This window comes from Cavia porcellus, unplaced genomic scaffold, assembly GCF_034190915.1.
Source record: "Cavia porcellus strain 051 isolate PalLab524CR breed Dunkin Hartley unplaced genomic scaffold, mCavPor4.1 scaffold_23, whole genome shotgun sequence".
In the NCBI taxonomy this organism is placed as follows: Eukaryota; Metazoa; Chordata; class Mammalia; order Rodentia; family Caviidae; genus Cavia; species Cavia porcellus.
The window spans coordinates 52,698,238-52,723,846 of record NW_026947506.1 but is presented as its reverse complement, the minus strand read 5'-3'; the positions used below and the strand labels follow the sequence as shown (position 1 = coordinate 52,723,846).

Genomic DNA, 25,609 nt, shown 5'->3' with positions numbered 1-25,609 from the left:
TCTGGCCAGCAAGGGGAAGTGGTTAAGACAAGAACACAGAACACCAGAACAGTCTACCTGGGACTTCCCGCCTCCAGTTCCTGCTGTCCCAGCCACCCTGCTGTGCCATCTCGATAGCAAGCCAGGTTTAGTGGTGCATACCAGTTTTTCCAGCACTGAGAGGCTGAGGCAGGAGAACTGCCAGGTCTGAGGCATCTGGGGCAACTCAGAGAAACCCCAGCTCAAAATACCAAGTAGGCAAGGTCAGGATGCAGCTGACAGTGCAGCCCTGGGCTGAAGCACCGGTACTGCAGGAGAGGAGAGGAGAGACGGAGAGGGACCAGAAGATCTTTCCTGTGCTTCCTCCTAAGTTCTGAACTCCCTGGCTGTACCGCTGGCTGCACTGTAGCTCTGGGAAGTGAGGCCGTAATGACAGTGGCTGGGCTTCCAGGATGATCTGGCCGGAGGCAGCCCTGTCACTCAGGGCCCAGGACAGGGCCGCTGGCAGTGACCCCTCCTCTCGTGTCACCTGCACCTTCACACCCTTGAGTTTCGGGCACCAGTATCCATGAGTCCTCGAGTTCAACGTCACCCCCAGGGCAGGCACAAGCACACACCTCCCCAGCACACGCAGAGGAGACCATGGTGCTGCAGGGCATGTGGTCAGGGTCCCTCCAGAATCATGGGCAGTTCTACAAGGTGTTGCTCCCCAAAATTTCTTCTGTCCCGAGGGAACCAAACAGACAAAACCCCTGATGCACCCTTGAAAAGGTTCCAGAGCTTAGGACACACTGCAAAGCTTAGGAGACCCCAGGAACTTGAACATCTGTCTCTGAGCCACCCCAGAGGGCCACGGGCCAGCACCCTTCTCCGTCCTTTGGGCCAATCGAAATCAGAACTGTGCATTTACCGGGCGAATGGGAACGCTCACGACAGCAGGAGCCCAGCAACGTGGCTGCAGAGCCAGCCCCAAACAAGGGAGCAGTGGGGCTGGGGATTTAGCTCAGCGGCATAAGAACCTGCTGTGTTCGATCCCCGGTACCGATAAAAAAAAAAAAAAAAAAAACAAGGGAGCAGAAACACAGACATGGGCCCACAGCCCACAGCCCAAGCACTTGGGGATAGCACATGAGCACAGCCCCAGGCTCCTGGATGTGATCCCACCGGCCAGCCAGCCACCCATGATGGCTTGGGCAAAGCTCCCATTTAAATCCACCAAGCCTACCTGGGCACAACGGTGTACACCTGTAACACCACAATTCCAGGAGGCTGAGGCAGGAGGATCAAAAGTTTAAACCCAGCCTGCACTATTCAGTTAACTTGGCTAGGTCATGCCTCGAGGCAGAAAATAAGAGTTGTTGGGGACATAGCCAGAAACACCCACCTTCGCCGTCCGAGCCCAGGTTCTCGTAGGAGTCCCAGCGGATGAGTGGATCTGAGGTGTTGAAGTCCACAATAACACTGTGGTCATTGTGCAGGTGCTCGGAGCCTGGGGGACACAGTGGGGTGTCAGTCCAGCGATGCCCAGCACCCCTCCTGCAGCCCTGGGAGGAAAGCCCCGGCTCACAACTTTAGGGTGAAGGCAAACCCTCTGAGCTTCCTCCCTCGGCCTTCCTCCCTCGGCCCTGTCCCCCGTGGGGCCAGGAGGGGGACAGTGCCCTTCCCGCACAGTGCCGACCAGGCTCTGAGTGCGAGTTGTGTGAAACCTTCATGTGGCACAGGGCCCAGTTCTCATTATGTTTATGCTAAAGGAGAAAAAGCTCTGCAGAGCTTAGATCCCCCCAGGGACAACGTGCAGTGAAGTAGCACGCTGCCCAGCAGAGGGAGGACGGCACACAGGGACACTAATGAGGTCTCTGCCATCCTTGGTGGACCAGCCCGGGGCCCGCTGTGCCATCCCTGTTTCGTTTTAAGGAGCCTCCCAGAGCGTTAGGACAAGTGTGCACCACCCACCCAGCCAGTTCTAGCTGTGTCCTTCATGTCTCCAAGCCACCTCCTCCCTGCTGCCCAATGTCCTCTTTTTTTAAAAAAAAATCTCAGTTACACAAGTTTCCAGGTAGCCCAGAGGTAGAGACTGTACCCAGCAGCCCAACCAGCTGCCCACCTGGGATCTTCTCTGGCGTGGCCGAGAACACCAGCTCCACCTTCCCAGAGTCAGGGAATCGGTCATCTGGAAGGGAAACCACGATGGAACAGGCTGGTCCATCAACCCGCAGGGATGCCTGCCGCACCCCAGGGACCTCAGCCACACTGTTCCAGGGCCTTCCCTCCCAACTGACTGCCATGTTTCCTTAGGTCCACCTCAGTGGGGTCAGCAGTCTTAGGAGGGGTGGGGACCAAAGACACCATCCTCACCGCTGCAGGCGCCATCCAGCTCCTCCTTCCCCAGCACCAGCGTGTAGCCCTGCACAGAGCCCGTGTGGAACTGCAGGCGGAACACAGCATCGCGGGTGGCGGAGCGGTACTTCTTGTGGTAGCATTTCACCTGCCGGAGTGGGAGGGAGGGACAGGGGACAGCTGAGCCACAAGAGTCGAGGGCCGGGGACCTTGCAGGGCCCACACAGGGCAGCGCGACTGGGCGCTGACCCGGAATCTCAGCCTTGGACGTGGGTGGGCAGGGCACCATGTGAGTGTCTAGCAGCTGGAGTCTCGGAGGTCACCCTGACCTTTCAGAGGACATCTGAAGAAAGAAACCCAGACGTCTCTTCCCAGGTTTGACACTTGAGGGCGACACGGGTGTTTTCCAGGCCTCCAGGCTCCACCAGTGGCACCCAGTTGGCACAACAGGAAGTGGCCATCGTAACTCTGCCATGTCCTGCATGAGGCAGAGGCAGCAGGACAGAGCAGGACGGAGGAAGGAGACATGACCCAAGGCCGGGACAGAGACAGACACAGAGATGGACAGAGGAGCACTGATGCCAGTGCCCGTCACCCGGGTGTCCAAGAGGCTGTGGTTTCCAGGGGAGCCTTCCCGGTCACGTCACTGGAATCTGAACTCAGGCTGCAAGGAGCCAGCTCCAGGGGTTCCCAGGGCATGGCATGAGTTGCCCAGCAGCTGTGCCCATGAGCCTGGTTAAGGCATCACCTGGGGCACTGGCCAGGGCGGGACCCAGAGTGTCCTGTCCAACATGTGACACATGTGGGGTCTCTGACCAGGTCTCACTCACACAGCACCCTCTGGGGACCGAAGGTGGGGAGGGGGGCCACTGTTTCTGATGTCAGACGGCTTTAAACATCTCACACAGCCCGGCTTGGGGACACACACCTATAAACCCAGCACTGGGGGAGGCTGAGGCAGGAGCATGACAAATTCAAAGCCAGCCTGAGCAATGTGGCAAGCCATTCCTTGTCTCAGAACGGACCTTTTAAAATAAAAAAAAGGACCAAGGATGTAGCTCAGTGCAAAGGACCTGACTTAATCCCTAGTACCGCCAAAAAAAAAATCTGTTTGAGAAGTAGTAGCAGCAGTAGCAGCAGCTGACAGGTGAAGTGCTGACGGGTGACACAGGACAGTGTGCAGGTGACATCTCTATCACCCAGGCAGCAGAGAAACCTTCCTGCAATCAGGAAGGAAAAGAAATCCCACCTAGAAGACTACACAGGAGTCGCTGAACACTGCGATCCCTCAGGCAGACACAGACTGTACTAGGCCAACAAAAACATGAAAGTAAGCCTCTGGGGGAGCACTTTACACCCCCGAGGGCTACGGGACAGGGCCCAGGAATGTACACCCCGCCCCTAACTGCAGTCAGCAGAGGAAGGAGGAGGGGGGATAAGGAAGTAGGGGTGGGGAGGGAGAGGGGGATGAGGAAGGGGGGATAGGAGGGAGGAGTGGGGGATAGGAGGCAGGGTGGTCCCTGCACTGGCCCTGCCCGCCTGACTACAGTCAGAGCTGGGCCCTCTCTGATGACCTGATGCCCTCAGATGCCAGCAGGTGATTTCAAGGATGACAGTGCCAGGATGACAGCGTGGCCCTCCCTGTCCCCAGAACCCAGGCCGCCCATGCCGTGTGTACTCTCACAGCCCGGGTTTTGCAGAAGCACTGACTCATCAGCCAGGAATCTGGCTGGGCCCAGGCAGCTCTCCAGAGGAGGGAAGAGGCCAAGCATGAGGCTGGCCCCAACAGCCCCAGGGCCAGCTCCCAGACGCCCCTCAGCACCCAAGGCCACCCAATTCCACGGGACTCAGCGCAAGGCCTCAGGCTCTCCTGGGCTCAGCGAGGCAGACAGCAGCAGCTCAGTGCTGGGTGGGCCCTGCAGGTAGGCTCACATTCCAGCTGCCCAGCAAACTGCCCCTCACCCCTCCCACACGACCAGCTTTAATGGGAACCTGAAAACACAGGATCCTCCCAGCCTTGGACTCCCGGCTAGCTGACCTCGAGGGGAAACCAGCCCCCCAAAAGGATGCCACATGTGTCCGCAGGGCTGCAGGGTGCCCACCATCGAGTCCCCCTCTCAGCAGCTAGGGACCAGCACTGAGCCTTTCTTACCCCTTAGCAGGACAGAGCGACAGTGAGGTCTCCTACAGAGCCGCGCTCCCCACCCCCCAGGCCCTCGGGCTACACCACCCTTCTGGTGGTGTTCCGATGTTCTCAGGACAAGCTTTTCCTGGGCCCCTCACCTCCAAGGGTCTGCAGCCCGGTGCACCAGCCCCAGCGTTCTGGCATGAAAAACTGCAATTTCCTGGAGAAACTGCACACCGCACAACTGCAGTGCCCGCCCGGGGCTAACACCTTGTACGGCCGGAGACCCAGGCTGCCAGGCCGTGTAGGATTTCACGTCCTGTGTGCGACACAGTGTGCTGGTACCAACACCACCCTCAGTGTTCTGTTAAACAGACTTCACGAGCACTGCAGACAAACCCAGAGCAAACCCAGCTACCCACGGTGACTTCCGTCTCTACCAGCAGCCAGTCCCCTGCGCCCGCCAGTGCCACATCCCCATCTACCACCCGTGGGCAGAAAACATTTGCACAAACGTGGTATCTGCTAGAAATATGTGAAGCCTTTTCTCCTCCTCATTATTCTCCAAACAATAGAGAACAACGCGGTTTTTGTTTTGCTATCTTAGCAGTGCTGGGCATTAATCCTAGAGCCTTTGCACTGAGCTGTTCTTTATCTTTCATTTTGAGACCGGGTCTTGCTGGTTCACTACATTACACAGACTGAGCCTCACGCACAGCCCACAGAGGTTTTTAAATCCAAGAAGGGCATAAGCACGTGCACACACCGTGCAAATGCGAGGTCATCTAACGTGGCTCCTGGGGACCCTGGGGTTTGGGTGGCTACAGGGCTGCTGAAGCTGAGCTCAGGGCCCGCTGAGAGGGGGCTGCCTCTGTCACTTACAGGGAGTGAGCTGCCCCAGGCCCAATGCTTGGGACTGGATAATACTTCCTGGAGGTGGGAAGGGTTCCCCCTCTCTCTGCCTAAGGACCCGGAGGACGGATCGACCTCGTTGGCCACTCACCCACCTGCATAACTGCCGAGCTCAGCGCAGTCAGGAGGTCCCGAATGGAAACAGCAGAAATGGGCCCAGACCTCTGCGGGAAGACTCAGAGGCTATAACCTGGCTTTTGGGGGTCACTGCGACCACCCCTTGGATGCTGGCCCTTCTGTTGGTGAACTTGGTTCCTGCCAGCTTTGTTCCCAGGCCCCATGAAGAAGGACCTGGGAATCTCCACACAAAGCAGACATCAGCCAGCATCAGGGAGGACGGGCCAGCAGGGAGGACGGGCCAGCAGGGAGGCCAGGACACTTTCGGAAGGAGCTGGGGAGGGACAGGGCCAAGCCGAGAGGTGAATTTCTACCCTGTTGAGGCCTGGGCACAGAGCTCGAGATGCCCACCCTGCGCTCTCTCCTGGGGACCTTCCCAAGCCTGGGGTCCTGCCAAGGCCTTCCTGGAAATCGAAACTGCTGCTTACTTGAGCTCTGCCCAGGCAGGGTCTCTAAGTCTCTTCCACAGGTGAGACCGGTAGGGGGCCGAGCTCCGCTGTGGGTAGACATCAAGCCATCCTAGGCTGAAGGGGGTGGGTGGGTGGATGGAGGGCAGGCAGTGGGGTATCTGGGTCCCCTGAGGGTGAGCTGGGGCTCCGGAGGAGGAGCTGTGAGGACTCCGCATTTTCACACCTCTGGACCCCAATACAGTGCCAATACAGTGCAAGGGGCGCATCCCCCCAGGGAGCCCTGCAGGCAGGTGCACACCTGCTTTGGTTTCTGACCAGAGGCTGACCGAGGCTGCGTCCTGGCAGAACCAACAGCACCAGGCCACTGAGTACAACGCAAACTTCTATGCCAGGATCAGTCCCTGGGCCACCATTGCCCGGGCTTCCTACCCTCGATGGCCACTATCTCTGCTCTACCGTGAAGCTGTTGCCCACTGACTAGCTGGACACCAAGGGTAAGGTCCACACACGCCATGTACCCAGTGCTGCATCCCTGGGACCACTGAGACCAGCATGGCCAGGTCCACACACGCCTCAGGTTCCACCTGCTGTGTCACCCTGTCCAGGCCGCCAGCTGTAGGCAGCTATTCCCTCAGGAATGCCGGTGACCAACCAAGTCTGAAGGCACCCGGCCAGCAGCAGGCGGAGGGGCCCAGATGCCATCTGGAGATGAGGGCAAGGACAAGTTAGCTGGGACCCCGGCTTAAGCCTCAGCACTGGTTCAATTCTCAGCACTGCAAAAACAGATTTTAAAAGATAGGACTGGCTGATCAAATGAACCCCAGACAAGGTCCTCAGAAGGAAACGAGCTCAGAGTTGATGCTGAGAGGGACAACCTTGTGACCAAGCTGGACAGAGAGGCCCTGGGAGAAAGCAGCTTGGCCAATACCTGGACCTTGAACCTCCAGCTTTCAGAACACCGCAAGAGAAGAACCCTGCAACCTGCAGCACGAGCCCCGCAGTGCTGCACTGAGGTCAGCCATCCTCCTGGGTTTCTAACAAGCTAAGCCCTGAGCTAATCACTTTTGCAACCAGAGCAAGGAAAACTTAGCCTCTGTGATGGAAAATCACCCTCCTCAGCCGCCACCCCCGCCACCACCTCCCACCTGATAACGCTGCAGAAATAACCACGGAGAGGACTGAGCCGCCAGCAAACAGGAAGCATGGGTCAAGGCGAAGGCACCTAAAATATCCTGTGTGCGGGAGGAGAAGGGGACAGGAAGGAAACATCACAGCAGAAGCCACTGTCTCTCCCAAGGGGTCAAGAATCTTCCCTGGCCAATAGGACTCACAGGAAGGAATCCTTGGAGACAAGGGGACCCACGACAGGAAGCAGGCTCCTCCAGACCCCAGCTGAACTCCACATCCAGTGCCAGCCTACTCAGCCTCTGGTTCTCACTTCTTTCTATCTTTCTTTTTGCAAATCAAGGAGCTGAACCCAGGACCTTTGCACTGAGCTACAGCCCCAACTCAGTTTTATTTGTATTTTGAGAAAGGATCTTGCTGAGTTGCTAATTTGCCCTTGCTGGGCTTCAACTTGGGAGCCTCCTGACTCAGTCTCTCCAGATGCTGGGATTACAGGTATGCACCATCATGTCCAGCTGCTCCCCTGTTTTTCCAGCTCATCTGTAGCTCAGGGTGAATGAAGGTCCTGGGTTCAAGGATCAGCACCAGAAATACATAGAAGAATAAATAAATAAAGTCTAAATCAGAAGCAAATACAGAGCTCAGGCAAGCAGGGGGACAGCGGCCTGGAGATGACCAGTAAGAGGGAGAAGTCCTGCTGACCAGCAAGGACAAGGTCACTACAGCCAGGGGCAGGGGCATCCCTGAGCCAGGAGGGGCTGGGCATGAACTGTCCTTTCACGAAACCTGCGTAAGAAACAGAGAAGCGAGCAGGAGTGGGCACACAAAGGCCCAGAGGGTGTCCAGCAGGACAGGGGAGGGGGACAAGGGTGACTGCAGGTTTGGGGTGAAATCCTCACCCACAGCAACAACACCAGGAGGAGGGATGAGGGACGTATCCAGCCAGAGGTTGGGGCTTCATGACAGGGACGGAAACTCAGGTGAAAGGGACCAGGGCTACTGCACACTTTGTATCTCATGGGAATTAAGAGAGGGAACCTCACCAGTACCAACTGGACCTGTCCACACCTGGACCCTGGACTTCCAGCCTCCACAACCATGAGGAATGAATGTCTATGGCTCGGATGCCCCCGGCCCACTGTGTTCTGTAAAGGTGGCCTCAGCAGACTAAGCCAGTCTTCTGCTCTGACCCCTGCTCTGTTTCCCAGCTGCCTTGAACTGAGAAGCTCTGCCCCACAAACCCTCCAGCCATGAGGCTCCTGCCCTGCACCTGCTGACCATGGACTGAGTGCCCGGAAACTGCGACCTAAACCAAACCATTTTCTCTTTTCATTCGTGAGCACTGGGTACTGGGTCCTCTGATGGCAAATCTGACAACACAGTGTCCTTTCCAACAAACGCCCACACTCGCATGGTGCCAGTCTCTCCAGCCCTGGGCGGGGCCCGGCAGGCAGGGCCACCCGACTCCTGCTCCAGAAAACGCCTGTGTTCCCCTGCTCCTGGTGTGAGAGCCAGCACTGCTTGGTGTCCTCCTGTTCTTTGGGGTGCTGCATCCCAGCCCCCCACAGCCTCCCCTTTGGGAACATCAGCAGGAAGTGACACCCAGAGCCCCCAGGCCCCATCATGCCACAGGATGGGCCCCCATGAACCCAGGTGCTGGAAAGGGGTACCCACAGGGTGTGGAGCCCACACAGAAGGCCTTGCTCCCCGTAGGTCTCCAAGGGTGCCTCCCTGTGCAGGGCCTCAGCTTAGCACTAAGTGAACCCCAAGTTTGGGATGGAAATGAAATTTCCAGACACTGCAAATAACTGTGGATGCAGACTTGCTGGAAAGGGCACAGCAGCTGCGGGTCCTACAGGGACCTGGCATTTTAGGAGCTGCTTTTCCGCTGCATGGCGCTCGGCAGCAGCCTCTGCTGCATTTGCGACCCCATCTCATAGAGACCCTCAGGAAAGAGGATTCCAGAGCTGCTGCCAAAAGCAGCGAGGACAAAGGGATCAGTGCGTTCAGAGGTAGGAGGATTTGTGGCAAAGCGTCCTTTATGGTCACGATTCTTCAAACTTCACACATTCGCTGTATTTTGATCACACTTTGTAAGGGAAACAGCCGAGGGCCACAACACTGGAGGACAGGGAGTGGATTCTGCATACTTGGCCAGCATCACACTCCTCTGAGGGCAATCACAGGGCCTCCAAAGCTCCCAGACACCCCACCAGGCAGGCGCCAGGTCCAGGTTGGCTCCTGAACACACTGCCTTGCCTGTTCTGGACCCCTCAGCGACTCAGTGACAGCCATGTCCCGTCACTCCTAATGCCAGGACCCCTAGGTAAGATAAGAGGGACGGCAGACCCAACCCACAGAAGTGGTGGTCCAGAGCCACAGCCCCTCTGCCAAGTGACCCAGGGGTCTGGAGACCCAGCCCACCATACCCTCGGGACAGAGAAAAGCAGCTGGGCCAGTCTGTGTCCCCTCCTCACCTATAAGCTGGGACATCCCACTTCCGGGGCCTCTGTCCTAGAGCGGCAGAAGGGAGAGGCGGGGAGACAGGGTGGGACCTCTGGTCCTCTGCCCACAACCGTGGTGAGGATGGAGATTTTGCACACAGCCGAGCACGAAGCCTCACAGTGTGTGAACCCTGCACTGTCCGCCTGGCCCAGGCCTTCTCCCCTGCAGAGTTCATCCCAGGAGCGGGACCCAGGACCCCTGGCTCCACTCCCAGCCTTTTTGATTTTTTGAGACAGGGTCTCACTAAGTCACTACATTACCCAGACTGACAATGAATTTGTGGTCTGCCTGCTTCAGACTCCCACAATGATGGGATTCTTAGAATGCACCACCATGCTGGGCTTGTGTTGATTTTTCATTAAATTTTGTAGTCAGACAACTAACCAAATGCCTTACGTTCAAAGATAGCTTCCATTTTTCCTACAATTTGTTTCTGGTTTTTTTGTTTTGTTTTGTTTCCACAGGGAACCAGCCTTCCCTTTGGTCATTTTTACTGGGACAGCAGGCACAGTGGCTGCCAGCACTCACCATGATATCCCCCTTCAGCAGCTGGGCTGGCTCTATGGCAATGCAGATCCTGTTCGGGCTGTCGGGGCCAATGTTGCTTTGGAAAAAGCAAAAGGGAGACCATAACAATGATGTTACACACGGGACATATGTTAAAAAACACACATGTAAACTGAAAACTCAGGACACCGCACAAGAAGTTCCAACGGCTCTGCATCCCATTTCTGAAAATGTGCTCTGTGCAAATGTGCCAGTACGCTTGCCGGCCCGAAGGCCCCAGGTGGCCTGACCCACCCCACCCCACCCCTGCCTCTCCAGGAGAGGCGGGAAGGCCAGGCCACTTACTAGATCCCTGACGTGTACACGGGCTGCATGGCCTGGTAGAGCTTCAGGAAGGGCCGGCAAGCTGCAAGAGACACAGTGGTCGTGAGCATGGGCGTCATAGCACACAGGATGCCACCCACCTGAAGGCGGGGACAGTGGCAGCCACCACGAGCTGGCAGAGGTGGGAATCCCGTCCTGCCTGGTGCCGCCCAGGCCCTGGAGCTGCAGGGCGACTTGGCTGAACCTTTCCCAGGGCCACAGGGCTGAGAGCAGGGCCAGGGTCTCAGTAGCCATGCATGGCTCAGAAAAAGCCATTTGGTTTTTATGTTAGGCTCGTTCATCCCTTCATTCTTTCATTCATGGTGACATTGGGTGTAATACCTTCCCATGAAGCTAATCCTGGGCCCTTTTTTATTTTTTATTTTGGGCCAGGCTCTCCCAAAATGCCTCAGTTGGGCCCGATCTCAGCAATCTTCCTGCCTCAGTCTCCCAGAGTCCTGGGATTACAGTCGTGTACCCCCCACTACGCCCAGCAGGATCATTTGAAAGAGTAGAAGCCATTGGGACCCCTGCGGGGGGAGGACACTCCCACGCTGGCCCCCAGGCAACTGTGCCACTGACCACAGGGCTACAGGGCCCAGCCAGTGACAGTCTTCCAGAGTCCATACCAGGGACATGGAGTGTCTGTGACTCTCACCTCCCAGCCACCTGTCCTTGGCCTGCTCAACAGTGTGGCGCAGAACCACATAGCTGGGGCTCTGTGTGCACACAGAGGCTGCAAGGGTGAGCAGGGGGCCCAGGTACAGCCCTGAGCATCTTGCAAGGGGGTGGGGCAGGGGAGGGAAGGGGAAGGATGGAGTGGAGGGGAGGAGAGGGGAGGGGCACCCAAGTTCAGTTGAGCAGGATCTGCCCCATGCAGAAACCGTCCTGCCATGACCCACCTCCACCAGTGTCAAAGTTTGGGATGCCGTGCAGCACAACATGGTGCAGGAAGAGGGGTGCACCGTTCATCTTCACGGAGCCCCGCAGCAGCCCGCTAAGGAACTGTACGTACCTGCAGGGGACAGGCAGCTCAGAGCTGGAGCCTCCACCCCACCCCATCCCACCCACCCCCCACACTGTATGAGCACAGCGCAGCCCACCCACCCCAAGGCCAGCCCTGTAAGGAGCACCATCTGTCAGGAACACAGGAGCACAAAGGGACCAGCACCCAGACACGGCACCCCCTAGGTGGCCTTGTCCCTACTGGAACTGGCAAGGAGAAGGCCCAGCACCAGCATGGCTGGCCACACACCCCTGGCCGAAGGGCAAACCCAGTCACTTAGGGCCCTGAAGCAGCTAGCCACCTGCAGAGGACAGGAAGCAACTGTGCCCAGCACTGGGTCCTTGCACCTGCCTCGAAGTCCCTGTGGGGACCAAGGACCATCACACCAGAGCAGTCAGATCTCCCTTAGACATGCCAAGGCCAGGCCCCTCATCAACCGAGCCACTGAATTTGCAAACTACACTGCGTGCACTTTATAAATAAAGTAAGTGAAACCCTGTTTGGAGCCCGGGTCCAGGAAAAGCACAGAAAACAGCACTGGCAGCTGCACACTCAGTGGGGCGCAGGGAAGGGTGCCCACCTGGTGCAAACCACCAGGGAGGAGCCTCACAGAAGCCACAGACCTGGTGTCCCCCGAGGCCAAAGGTAGCATCCAGCCACAGTGACTTCCTTCAGGGCCTCAGCCAGAGCAGCCTCCAGCCAAGCTCAACGCTGAAGTTCCCAGTCCAGGTTTCTGGAGTCCTGTGACCTCAGCAGCTGTCTCACATCTACCACACACAGCAGCTGGGAGGGATCCCACTCACATACAAAGGGCCAGGGCACAGGGCCCCCTCTCCAGGACATAAAGCCAGGCTGCAGTGGCCCTGGCTGTTCCTAGAAAAATCTCTGCTGCTTGGCTCAGGACAAAACTGCAAAGCTACCCCGTGACAGACAGGCCCTGTGTCACAAATCGCTCCTTCTGCCTCCATACCTCCAGATCTCAAGTCCTGCTCCCCCTGACTCTACTCAAGCACCTCTGGGCACACAGAGCAGAAGAGATAGGCTCGCCTCAGCTTCCAGAAGCTCTGGATATGAACAAGGAGCCCAGCTTATGGGGGTCCCAGGTCTGTCTGTGTCCATAAGGTTTTAGCAGAACAAAGCCAGGGGTCACTCGCTCCAGAAGCCCACAGGCCCTTTCATAAGAACAGTGGTGAGCAAAGTTGATCCTGGGCAACAAAGGCAAGGCAGGCAGCATTATAATACTTGACCTAAAAATTATACAATAAAGCTACTGTGATGCAATCAGTGTGGTAGTGGCAGCAAAAGAAAAACAAACACATGTGAAAATCAATGGAACAGATTAGAAGTTGCAGAAACAACTGCAGACACACTAAGCCACCTTATCTTTGTCAAAGGTGCCAAACACATTCACTGGAAGAAAGACAGCCTCTTTAATAAACAATCACAGAAAACTGCTCTGCACACACTGAAGATTATAACTGGATGCGTATTTTTCACTATGTACTAAGCTAAAATCAGAATGGGTCAAAGATCTTCATATTAAAACATAAACACTAAATCTGCTGGAAGACAGAGCAGGTAAAACTCTTGAAGACACTGGTGTCGGCAAACAGTTTACAAAACAAACCCCAGCTGCACAGAACTGTCACAAGGGTCAACAACTAGGATCTCACCCTACTAAAAAGCGTTTGCATAGCCAGAGAAACCACCAACAGAGTGAAGAGACAGCCCACCAGGTGGGAGAAAATGTTTTCCAGCTGTTATACAAAGGATTACCATCAAGAACATGTAACGAACTAAAAAAAAAAAATTGTTCTCCCAGATGTAAATACCCAACCCAAAAATGGGCATCTGAGAATACACACTTCTCAGATGAAGAAATATGAAATGCAAATAAATATGTGAAAAACTGTTCAACAGGACTGACCATTCAAGAGATGCAAATTAAAACAACACTGAGATTTTGCCTCACCCTAGAAAGAATGGCTGTCATCAAGAAATCAAGGATTAACAAATTCTGGCGGGGCTGTAGGGAAGGAGCCCTTCTTCACTGTTGGTGGGAATGCAGACTGGTGCAACCACTGTGGAAATCAGTCTGGAGATTCCTCAAAAAATTAGGATTGGAGGTCCCATTCAACCCAGCTATTCCCCATGCTGAGTATCTTCCCAAAGTGATATATGTGCACCCATGTTTATAGCAGCACAGTTTGTGATAGCTAGATCTTGGAAACAACCTAAATGCCCATCAACTGAGGAAAAAAGATGCAGTTTTCTACAATGGAGTACTACTCAGCCATAGAGGACAAACTGGAGACTTCTATAGATTATTTTAATTCTATAGATTAAAATAAATCAGACACGCGTGTGTGAGAAGCTGGAAGAACATATGCGTGTATATGTATAAATATAAAACTGTTCATAAAATGGAATTAAGACAGTTTTAACTGTGGTGCTCTCAAGGCTGCAGAGCCGGAAGCAGAATCATCCTCCTCAGGCTGTAGGTTAGGTCACCATGACCACCTAATGGCAGCCTGCAGGGCAGGGATCCCACCATGGGGGCCTGAGGAGGGGTGCTGGCCTGCAGCATGGGGCTCCCACTGACAGGACAGGTGCTCCTTCCCACCCCGTGGCCAAGGACACAACCCAAGGATGCTGGTGGGGTGCTGTAGAGGGCAGAGAGTGCCCTCCCGTCCTGCCCTCTCAGTGTAGACTCCCACCCACTCCTCCCCAGGGGCCAGGCTGGAAACCCACCGCTTCTGGGAAGGCTGCATCAATGCCGAGACTTTGTCATCGTAAAACTTCTTCATGGCAAACCTGTCCAGAGCCTGGTCAGCACTGGGGAACAGAGAGAGAAAAGGGGCTCAGCTCTGTGAAGCTCCTGCTTGGGGCTGCCCCTCCGCCCACTAGGGGCTCCCCTCTTCTCCAACAGCTGTGTGCATTCATGCAACTTCACATCCCTCTGGGAACGTGGCCAGATCCAAGTGGCAGCAGTATCTGGCAGTGCAGCCTGTAATCCTAGCACTCTGGGAGGCTGAGGCAGGAGAATCACACGTTGGAGCCCAATCTGGACAATTTAAAGACCTAGCAAGATTCTGTATCAAAGTAAAAAATAACAAGGGCTGGGATCAAAATTCAGTGGGCAGATCCTGGGTTCAGTCCTCCAGTGTCACAAAAAAAGGTAAAAGGAGCCACACCCCCAGGGTCTGAACCCAGTGTGAAATCCCACCCTTTCCCCACGCAGAACCCAAGGTGCACTGCACAGGGGCTCAAGGACAGAGGACCCCGCCTCTGGACGGCAGGCCTGGGGGAGCACACCCAGAACACACACCCAGGAGGCCCCAGGAGACACCCAGGAGACATATGGGGACGCTCCTCAAGGCACCTAGATGCTAGGGCTGGGCTGGGGGCGGTGGGGTGGGGCAGGTTAGGTAGAGAGGCAGAGGTTGGCAGGAGGCGTCCAAGTCCCCAGCACTGTACTGCTCCATGCTGGGGTGGACATGGGTGCAACCTGTGCCTCAGCACCCCAGTGCCACGCATGCCAAATGCCCTGCCACACCCCACAGAGTTCACGCTCCTGACTCTCCCACCCCTGCAGCCCAGCATTGAGGCTACCAGTCCCGGATCCGAGCTCCGTGTGACCGAGCGTGGGAGGCTCGCAGCTGGACCTGTGAGTTCTGGCTGCCCAGAAAATTGGACACGGTGGGGGACTGCCCCTTAGGAAAATGTCCATGTGCCCCACAGGATTCATGGATATTTGGAGAAAACACGCAGCGGGATCCGAAGCCAGCCAAAGAAAACTGATCCAAAATCAAGCTCAGAGGACATGGTTTTCCCTGCACACTATTCGGCCGCTCCTGTGGTGCTGGCATCCTCTACCCTGGGGATGCAGACCGCGGGGCTTCCGGGGAAGTTCCAGTTGAGCCCGAAACAGTCACGCAAGGCGTGGACAAAACCTCCGCGGAATGGAACCACGTGGTTACAGAGCACCCTCGGGCTGGTGAGCATGCGCGCTTCCAGAGTTCACTTGGTTCCTTGCACACCAGGAGCGCTCGCGAATCAGTGCTAACACTCAGCATGCACAGCGCCATCATCACCGAGTCCTGACCCTGCCTGACCCTCCTCACTCCCCTCGGCCTCCAACAAGACCACTCTCACTCGGGGACCCAGAGCTTGTCTCCTGTGATTCCCGTGATCAGGGCTGGGCGTGAGTCTCTGCTTCCTAAGGAGAAGCAAGCCCCCGCCTTCCCCTGCAGACAAGTCGGGGTAGGGGATATGCACAGAGCAAGAGCCTGCTCCTCAAGGAAGCTCGGAGGAGAAGAGGGGAGACAGCCCGGAGCAGCCTGATTCCCAGGAAAACGGGAAGCAGCTGGGCAGGCAGAATCGCAGGTGCTGAGACCCCTAAGCTGTGTCCATGAGGTGACATTCAGCGGCCACTGAAGCAGGACAGGGAGAGGCCAAGGACGCTTGTGCCAGGAGTAAAGTGCTTCCTTCTGCCTCCCAGGTTCCCTGCAGGGGCCGCCACCACAGGGTGTCAACTGCCCAGAGCCTGCCCGAGGACGACTGGCTCCAACCCTTCCCATACTCTGCCAATGGCTGCCCACCCACCATCCGGCACCCCGAGGTCTGTCCTACCTGGCCGAGACGTTGGTGAAGTGCATGTAGGACGAGATGACCACACCGATGCGTCCTTTCCCGCCCTGCAGGGACAGAGAGGAAAGTATGCTCTCTGGGTCCCCCCACACAGAGGCCAGCTGACCTGAGGATGCCGAATCCAGGGTGGCCAGCAGGGGTCACCCAGCCACGCAGGGGACCGCCTGAGATGCCTGCACCCTGGCTGCGGTGAGAAGAGCCAGCTGCTGCAGACGCAGCCTGCCGATACCACAAGCCGCTTCCTGACTACTGCTGAGAGGCAACGAGCAGGCACGTGCAAGCCAGGAGTATAAGGAACCAGCAGTCACACTCAGACACTGCCAGGAGGTAGCCTGTCTCTGTCCCGGGCAAGGCAAAAGGCACCAGCTCGACTTCTAGGCCTTTGCAGTTTAACACTGGCACGTAAAGTTAACAACCAACTGCAAAGCTTCTAATGTGCTTCCGGAGGAAAACTAGACTAGTTTTAAGAACAGAAATCCAGCCAGGCATGGCAGCACACGACTGTCATCCCAGCACTCGGGAGGCTGAGGCAGAAGGACTGCCGAGAGCGGGAAGCCAGTCTGGGCTATGAAGTGAGTTAAAGGCCAGCCTGAGTTACACAGTGAGAGCCTAAGTTCACCTGTGAGAAGAGAAAAGAGCCCCAAACAGACAGATGAGTGGTAGCTTTCACTGCTCATATGTTCAGTCAATTATTTTTGTAGCACTTTATGGATAAAGAAACTACTGAGAGATTCTAGGGAAGAGAGGCAGCAATGGAGTCAAAGTAGAGACTTCAGTGCCCACCTTCACCAGTGGACAAAGGTCAGACACCAGATCAATCAAAAGAAAGAAAAGCACCCAGCGGTACTGGCACCCGGACCCGCTCGGGATGCGCACCCCTCTCTCGGGTCCCAGCAGAGGTCAGCAGGCTGCGGGGGAGCGAGTCTCTGCCGGCTGCCCTGGCACAAAACCATGAATCTGTCACAGCAGGAATCCTGGAGAGATCACAAATAGCTCCAACAGCCAGCTCACCAGTAACCGCTGGGTCACAGAAGAAATTAAAAGAAAACAGAACTGTAAGGAGACACCTGGAATGCACGGGATCTGAGCAAAGCAGTTCCCAGGGGGAAGCCCAGAGCTGAGAAGCAGACAGACCCTAACCTGATACCTGCAAAAACCAGCAAACATGCAAGTCGGTCCACAGTGAGCACAACTAAAGACACAGCAGAGATCAGGGCAGCACAGAATGCTCAGAGAACAACAGAAAAAGATCAATGAAACGGAATTGTTTTTTAAATAAGGTAAACAAAACTGATGACACTTTAGTGAGGCCCACTAAGGGGCAGCTCAGTTAGATGACAGCTAATGAAAGGGGATAGGGATGGGCAGGGTCCCCAGAGACTGCTGCAAACCAAAGGGCACTGTTGGGACAGCCTCACAGGAGCGGACCGACTCCTAGACACAGGCTGCTCGCAGTGATGGAGGACAGGAAGGAGGCTGACTGAATAATAAAACGTCTCCGGACAAGAGAAAACCAGCTAGCTTCAGGGATGAGTTCTAGCAGTCCAGTCAGTGGCCTCGGTCTTCAGACGCTTCCAGAATACGGACGGAGAGGGAACACACCAAAGCGCCTTCCTTTTCCAGGCCGGCCTTATCCCGATTCGGTGCTTTCTCTTTTTTGTTCTCTAATTTTTCTCCCTATGAGTCCGTGTTCTCAGGAGTGACAAGCCATCACACCGGGAGCTGGTACATGTACAGGACACAGCTTCACACTTTTCAAGTCCCCTTCCCTGACAAAGTTTTTCCTTGAAAGAGCCAGATGGCAGGTATTTGGGGGTTTGCAGCCCCTGGGCTCCTACTGGAGCCCTCTGACCTGCGGGTGCACAGAGCCCACGGCTGAGTTCCGGTCAGACTCTTGTGTGAAACCTGAGCCTCCTAAAATCTTGATGTAGGCAGGGGTGGCACGCCCATGACCCCAGCACTCGGGAAGCAGAGGCAGGATGATCGCCCTGAATTCAAGGTCAGCCTGGAGCACTCAGCGGGACCCTGCCTCAGAACACCAAAACCGTTTTCCACCTATTCCTAACCTGAGGCTCGCAGGTGGCGGAAGGCAGCTCTGCTGGGTGGTCTTTCCCGCAGAGGGGCACAAGGCAGCAGTGCTTAGGGCTGGGACGGTTCTGAGCTGATCTGAGCAAAGCTGCAGAATCGCTGACCTCAAAAATCTTCTGTGTGTCCTGGTCCCCAGGACTCCCAGATGGAGGGGAGCTGCGGGAGGGAGGCTGACCCACCCGGCAACACCCGCAGGAGTCAGATGAGGGAGGGGGAAGGGAGGAGAAGGTGGCCGTCCCCACCCGCCCCGCCCCCAGCCCCGAGGGTGAGCCCTGGCATGTGCGGAGGCCTGGGCATTCTGCAAAGCTGGCAGATTCCGGCCCGAGTCAGCAATTCCGCCCACCACCGTCCCCCTTGGCGATGCCACAATGACAGGCCTGGGCTGGAGACACAGCCCAGGGCGGTCACTGGGCAGGTGAACATCTCAGTGTGTCCTGAGGCAGTCCTTGGGCAAAGGTAGGGTGCTGAGGAAGCAGACAGCATAGAGGTCTGGGCATGGCAATCCCTGGGCCCTACCTCCTTCGGGCATGGTGGTGCAGGTCTGTGATCCCAGCACTACTCAGAAGGCTGAGGCAGGAGGGTCACGAGAGTTCAAAGCCAGCCTGGGCTACACAGTGAGTTCAAGGCCAGCCTGCACTACCTACTGACACCCTGTCTCAAAAAAGACAAAAATAAGTAAAAAATAAAGGGGAGAAACCAAAGGGAGAGGGGGAGTGAAGATGACCAAGATATGACAGGTGCACATGTCAAGTCCCTGAGATGAACAGAATTGCTACACATTGTGATATATACACTGGAGTACTACTCAGCCCTCAAGAAGGATAATGAGTCAGCTGCAGGGAGACAGATGCCCCTTGAGACCGTGACACTACAGGAAACAAATCAGACATGGAAGGGTGATTGTTGCCTGGTTTCTCTTACATGAGAAGCCCAAAGCATAAATGAAATGACTAAAGGGCAAGATAAAGACAAATTTAGGAAACAGTGGTGTGGGATCTGGGGACAAGAAGAACAGGAAGGGAAGAGTAAGATGCAGGTCACATGCCACATCCCCAAGGTGAACACAGTCAGCACATACTACATTCCGTACCAATAAAAACATAAGACAGACATGCTCATATACATACATACATACATACATACACATATATACATACACACACACTCCAATACTTACACACCGGACTAAGCACTGTGTCTTAAAATTATGCTTTCTAAAAAAACACAAACTACAAGGCCAGGTATGATGTCACACTTCTGTAATCCCTGCACTCGGGAGGCAGGAGAATCGTTGCAAGTTCGAGACCAGCCTGGGCTACAAAGTGAACTAAAGGCCAGTCTGAACTGCATCCCGCAGTTCAGTCTGAACTAAGCAAAACCCTGTCTCAAAAAGACAAAAGAATAAATAAATAAATAAATTTTAAAAAATCAACTACGCCTGCCCCAGCAATCTGAGTGCAAGGCACACCTCAAAGAACCGGACCAGCTCTGTTCACACAGCCGAGCATGAAACCCACCCAAGGCCTGGGACGAAGGGACAGAGAAAACACCACCTGCTCAGGGTGACCAGAGGGAGCCCGGCCACGTGCAGCTCCGTGGAGACCTGGCAGGGCATCCTCAGGCCAAGCAGGAAACCCTGCCCTGCCCAGCAGCGCAAGGGCCACCAAGTCCCAGAGGCATCGCAGCGCTCACCCTGCAATGGATGACGACCACGTGCTGCGGGTCGCTGTTCAGCCAGGACTCCTGCGCCTTGCAGATGGTGCACATCTTGTCCAGGGGTGGCGCGTGCAGCTCGGGCCAGCCCACGTCCATGATCTGCAGAGGCAGAAACAGAGAGACATGAGCCCTGCCTCAGTTTCCCTCTCTAAAGGCCTAGAGCCCCTGCAGGCTGCCTTCTTCCCTCCGCTGCTGTGAGGACACCAAGATGCCAGACCTCGATTGTGGGGAAAATTTTTAACTCTAACGCTGGAGACCAAGATCGCTTAAGATTCTGGGGCTCTGGAATATTCTGGGGCTTTTGGAGGACTCACACACTCTTCTTGGTTAGCGTCCCTAACCCCAAAAACCGTGAAATAAAGGGAGGCAAACAGCCAGGCATGGTGGCGCACACACCTCTCATTCCTCGGGAAGCTAAAGCAGGAGGATTGCCTCGAATGCAAGGTCAGCCCAGACTACATAATGAGATCCTGGCTCAAAACACAAAAGCAAAAAAGGTTCTGAAATTGGAAATGTTCCATAATCTAGAGCTTTTTAAGCATCATGTCACTACTCCAGATACTCTGATTTCAGAGAACTGTGGACTTGGGCTTTAGGACTATGGACGCTCCAGCTGTACTTTTTTATGCCAAAGGCTGCAAAATATTCCAGGGTATAGAACGTTCCAACACGTGTGCTATGTGTCCACGTACATAAGCCTGTTGTTTGTGAGTGTGTACACTATTTAGACTTACACAGTTTTTTGTTGTTGTTGTTTTTTGTCTTTTTTGAGGCAGGGTTTCACTCTACGGTTCAGGCTGAGCTTGAACTCACTTTGTAGCCCAGTCTGGCTTTGAACTCTCTGCAATCCCCCTGCCTCAGCCTCCCCAGAGCTGGGATTACAAGGGTAAGTGTTATGAATTAAGAACTGGTGGTCAGGGGGCTGGGGATTTAGCTCAGCGGCATAAGCACCTGCCTTGCAAGCAGGCATTCGTGAGTTCGATTCCTGGTACCGATAAAAACGAAAAAGACAAAAAAAAAAAAAAAAAAGAAGAAGAACTGGTGGTCAACTTAACGCCAGCTGGACTACATCAGCATGGCACTGGGCGAAGATGTTCCACCTGAGGAAAGTTGCCAGAATAAATAGGTGGAGAAGGGAGATGTGGAGGGTTTTGGCGTTAAGGAGGCATTGTGGGTTCTCCTACGAGTTGCTGTCTGAGCTGTTGGTTCTCCTGGAGAAGCTTTGGTCTTCACATCGAGCATTGCTTCCTGGCTCCGGAGGGGAAGACATGTGCTGCTTGGTCTCCAGGATGAACTCGTCACGCTGCTTCCTGGCATGTACCCGACTGTGCTTGTCATCGGAGGAGCTCAGGGCCTCCGTGTCACAGAGGACAGCTGTGATGCCTTTCAGGACAGCCCCGCTCTTTGTTGTGAGTGTGACTTCTCAGCTCCAGTGTAGAACCCTCATCCCACTAGCACAGTTCCTTCATCCTGCTGGCATAGACTTTCTGGCTTCCACTGCTGACCCTTGGGTCTTCCCGGCACGAATCCATAAAAGAGACTGGCATGAGTCCTTCTTGTGGGCTCTGGACCTCCAGTTGGACTTGTAGAGGTGTTGTCCTGAGCTCTGGATTTTTATCTGGACTCATGTGGGACATTGCCGTGGGGTTTGAGCTCTTGACTAAATAATCTATGCTTTTGGTGTTGCGGATAGATTTCCTGCATTTTCCTGTATTAACTTCCGGTGACCATTATAAAAATATTATAAACTCCATGTCCTAATCCTAGTTGTTCTCTGTGTACAACCCTGACTACTACAACAGTAAGCCACCACGCCCAGCCTTACATGGTCTTGAAAATCTTCTTTCAATCTTTCTACTGAAGGCTGGACGGGTGCTCCGTGGCTAGAAAGAGGCGGCAGGAGAAAGTGTGGAGAGGCAGGAGTGTCCTCCCTGCGGTTACACAGGAGGAAGTAGCAGAGAAGTGCGTGTGCGTGCACACAGAGGAAGTGTGTCGGGAAGGAGTGAGGGGTGCCTGAGGCCCATGGGGGCGCTGGCCTGGTACCACAGGGTAAACCCGCTTCCCTAAACGCTTGCAGCCCCACGGGGTGGGGGTCTCCGACTTTAGAACCCCTCGGGGCTGCACCCCAAGCCCACGCGAGAAATCCACTGGCGTCACATGCACCTGAGCCCGATGGCCTAGCACTACCTCCACTTGCTACCTTTAACAACCCTGTGCAGGAAGCGAAGTTTCACGGTGTGGAACCTTCCACCATGAAACCACATCCACAAAGTTCAGCACGGGGAACCCAGTTAAGGGGGACACGATACCTCTAGCCACTATCACCGTGACTTCTTTTTGTGTGTGTCTTTTTCCTTTTTCCTTTTTATCGGTACCACGGATCGAACTCACGACTGCCTGCTTGCAAGGCAGGCGCTTATGCCGCTGAGCTAAATCCCCAGCCCCTCACGTGACTTCTTATGGAACTGTTATTACTTAAACTCAAACACACATATCCTTAAAAATCCCAGCTGGTGCACACCTGTAATCCCAGCACCCTGGAAGGCTGAGGCAGGAAGGTGACAGGTTTGGTCCCGGCACTACACAAACACACACACACTCACACACATGCACGCACACGCTACCCCATACTGAGTTCCTGATGCTGCTATCAAGTGATAAACTACATTTGCACAAGCAAAACAAACACGGCTTGCATCTCAGGGAACTCGGGACAGGAAGGGAAAAGTCCATACCTTTGCGTTGAGCTTCGCGAGGTCAAACCTCTTCTCAGAAAGGTTTAACACCTACAAAGAAGAGTGGCTTTTAGACAATATCAACTTGAGATGAAAAATACACAACTGCCGCTGATCGCAGTGTACCAACAGGTCCCTCTGGTCATGGGACACAAGCCCAGATGCGCAGGCTCCCCCAAATCCTCACAGAGCCCACCTAGTATGAACCCTGCTTTTGGTAACTAGAGCTAAAGCAAGCGATTTACCACAGTACTGTTTCTTTTACTCTACTGGCCACAAAATATCCCAACGCACAGACAGGGGCAGCTCCACAGGGCTGCACAGCTCTGCTCCCCTGGCCCTGCCCAGGTGGTGGCAGGCGAGTTCTGAGGGCAGCCTGTCTGCTTCAGTACAGATGTAATGGGACAATATCAGCGTGGTGGTGCACGCTTGTAACCCCAGCATTCGGGAGGCTGAGGCAGGAGGCTCACCATGAGTTCAAGGCTAGTCTGGGCTACACAGTGAGTCCAAGGCCAGCCTGAACTGCATAGATCTCAGAAAACAAAACAAAACACTCACTACAACAAAAGACACATTGCTGTGAAGCCCTCTTAACGTCCTCCCCTCAGTCAAGCACATTTAGGCCCTTGCCCCTGCCATTCCCTGGAGCCCCTTTTCCTGAGGGTCTTTAGCCATGCTGTCCTTGCTGCCTCAGTGGTGCCAGCTCTGGTGAAGAAGGTGGCTGAGCACACAGCGTCAGGACTTTATAAGCTGCCTTTCTACAGAATGGCACTTGACAGTAGAAGTCACCATATTTTTGATTGCACCTCATAAGGACGCTCAGGAGAGAGGTCTCCAGAGCTGCTGCAGAAAGTGGCCAAGACAACGGGGATGAGTGTGCCGGGAGCGAGGCTGAGCGTTTCGGGGAGGTCTGCGGCAATGCGTGTCCACCTGCAGCGGACGCTATCGTGAACACTCACTGTGGATCCCCATTACCCCTGGCTCACGCCAGAGACAGACACAACTCCTGACCCAGGCATGTCTCCCCCAAGGCCCTGGAAAATCAGAGCTGCTGCAGGGTCTCCCTCAAAGCGCAGTAACATGGAAGTGGTAACACAACATGCAGCAGCCAGCGGCCTCAGAGATGGCGCGGGAGGGGCTGGGGCTCCCTGAGGTCCCCGGCTGTTTTAGCCCAGCCCCGCCCCAGCCCCGCTACCTCCTGGGCCTGCTCCATGTCCTCTGCTGGCATCACCAGGGATGCTGGTGACCCCTCCTGGAGGTTCCAATCTAGCGTCTGTGTGTGGAAGGCATCGCCACACACAATTGTCAGTGGATTCAACTGTGTATGAACTCATGGCTGATTATGCTGTGGCCCCCATCCTCTATTCTCTCCCAGATTCCTGCCCTCCACAGGGTGAGCACCTTTCCCTCGGCCTTGGAACCAGCTGACATAGACTGAATTCTAGGAAACTGTGAGCCACAATGCAGCTCTCCTCCCTGAAGCTGCGGTGCTGGGTGTGTGTCGCAGAGACGGGAAAGTGACAGACACAGTCCCTCTGCGACAGGCCCTGCCAGGCAGGAGGCTGGGCTGCCCCTTGCTGTCCATGGTGTGGGTGGGGAAGGTGACAGCACCCTCTCTGTTGCTCCCAAGGTAAGGGATGAGCTCGGAGTGCACAGGACCCACAGGGACCCGAGGTAGGAAACAGAAGTGATGCTCTCCACAGGCCTAGGCAGAGTGGGTACGGCGTGGCATGGTTCTGTGGTCCCCAGGTCCTGGAAAGGAGCCACCTTGTGCCCCAAGGCAGCCCTCTGTCCCTGGGCCACCCTCCCCAGTCCCCAGTCAGGCTGTGTGCAAAGTCCCCAGCTGTCCTGGGCAGTGAGGGGCCCATGGTGGTCCTGGTCACTCACCAGGTAGTTGTCCCCGTGCTTGGACTTGAGCATGCACGTGACCTCTTGTAGGCTGTGCAGGTAGGACTCCTCAGAGCAGCCGGCAGGGAAGGACAGCGCAATGATGCGCTCTGTGATGTAGGTGAGGTCCAGCTGGTGGCCATCCGCCATGGTGGGGCTCAGGGCCGTGGGCCTGGGGGAGAAGAGGGTCCATCAGTGGAGGGGAGAACGGAAAGGGGACAGTGGTCACCCGCCACCACACAAAGACCTGAGAAATAGGATCCCGGGGCCGAGCTCAGTACATCAGCCTCGATGGCTGCCCAGGAAATGGACACTGACCCTGGGGTCACCATCGGTTACTGAGGACAACATGGGGCAGAGTCTGGGGCAGAGCCTTTGCCTGTTGCCCACAAAAACCTGAGGTCTCTGCCCAGCACCATGAGATGGGGACGGTGTCAGGGCCGAGCCTCCTCCCTTGGGAGCCTCCCATGGCCAGGGACGTGGTGACATGGGGCTCAGGGACACTCACTGCGCAGGCTTTTCACTGCAGACAGGAGCTGGTGACGCGGAAACAGCTGGGGTCTGCAAAGGACAAGACAGGACCCATCCTGAGGCTGCCTCCTGTGCAGTCCACAAGGGCCTTGCCACAGCTGGAGAGGACCACGGCCAGCGGTGCCACATTAACCTGCCACCCTCAGTGAGCCAAGTGCCGCCACCTCCAGGCCCTCTCCCGGCCAGGGACTCCAGGCTGCCCAGGGACACAGCTCCATGACCCTCAGCAGGACAAGGCTAGCCCAGGGCAGCTGCAGAACAGGAGACACCTGTCACCGTGCCAGGCTTTGCTCGGGCACAAGAGGCACTGACATCAATGCCGCGACTTTCTGAGTGACCGTGATTCCAAAGTGAACGGCCTGGACTGAGAGGTCAGGGCAGGTTAGAAACGGGTGCAGGAAACACCCAGAGTCTCTCTGGCCTGTGCCTGGGGACCCCGAGGGACACATCGCCCTCTGTAGCCCCAGAGCTTCCTACATCCTGACACCTGGTGCCCCACCCACCCATGAGGAAGAATGGGATGGAAAGTGAACCCCAGAGGTGGTACAGGAGCAATAGGAGAGCCGTGCCTGCATCAGCACCCCTGGGCCCCTACGGCAGGAATCCCACACATGCC

The 25,609-nt window shown here is 55.5% G+C and overlaps 1 protein-coding gene across 8 annotated transcripts in view; it reads right to left on the bottom strand.

The window, feature by feature from the left end:
- The window catches only part of Tns3 (tensin 3), a 160,599-nt gene that overhangs the window by 65,768 nt on the left and 69,222 nt on the right, over positions 1–25,609 (bottom strand). For all 8 annotated transcript variants that reach the window (XM_013148213.3, XM_063234388.1, XM_063234387.1 and 5 more), the window contains 12 exons: positions 24,971–25,023; positions 24,463–24,634; positions 22,576–22,626; positions 19,817–19,939; positions 16,019–16,083; positions 14,138–14,221; positions 11,283–11,395; positions 10,363–10,423; positions 10,039–10,114; positions 2,335–2,464; positions 2,084–2,149; positions 1,364–1,468 (listed from right to left, as the gene is read on the bottom strand). In XM_013148213.3, coding sequence (XP_013003667.1) covers positions 1,364–1,468; positions 2,084–2,149; positions 2,335–2,464; positions 10,039–10,114; positions 10,363–10,423; positions 11,283–11,395; positions 14,138–14,221; positions 16,019–16,083; positions 19,817–19,939; positions 22,576–22,626; positions 24,463–24,612 — 1,024 coding nt within the window. In that variant the 5' untranslated portion in view covers positions 24,613–24,634; positions 24,971–25,023. The remainder of the gene's footprint in view (positions 1–1,363; positions 1,469–2,083; positions 2,150–2,334; positions 2,465–10,038; positions 10,115–10,362; positions 10,424–11,282; positions 11,396–14,137; positions 14,222–16,018; positions 16,084–19,816; positions 19,940–22,575; positions 22,627–24,462; positions 24,635–24,970; positions 25,024–25,609) is intronic.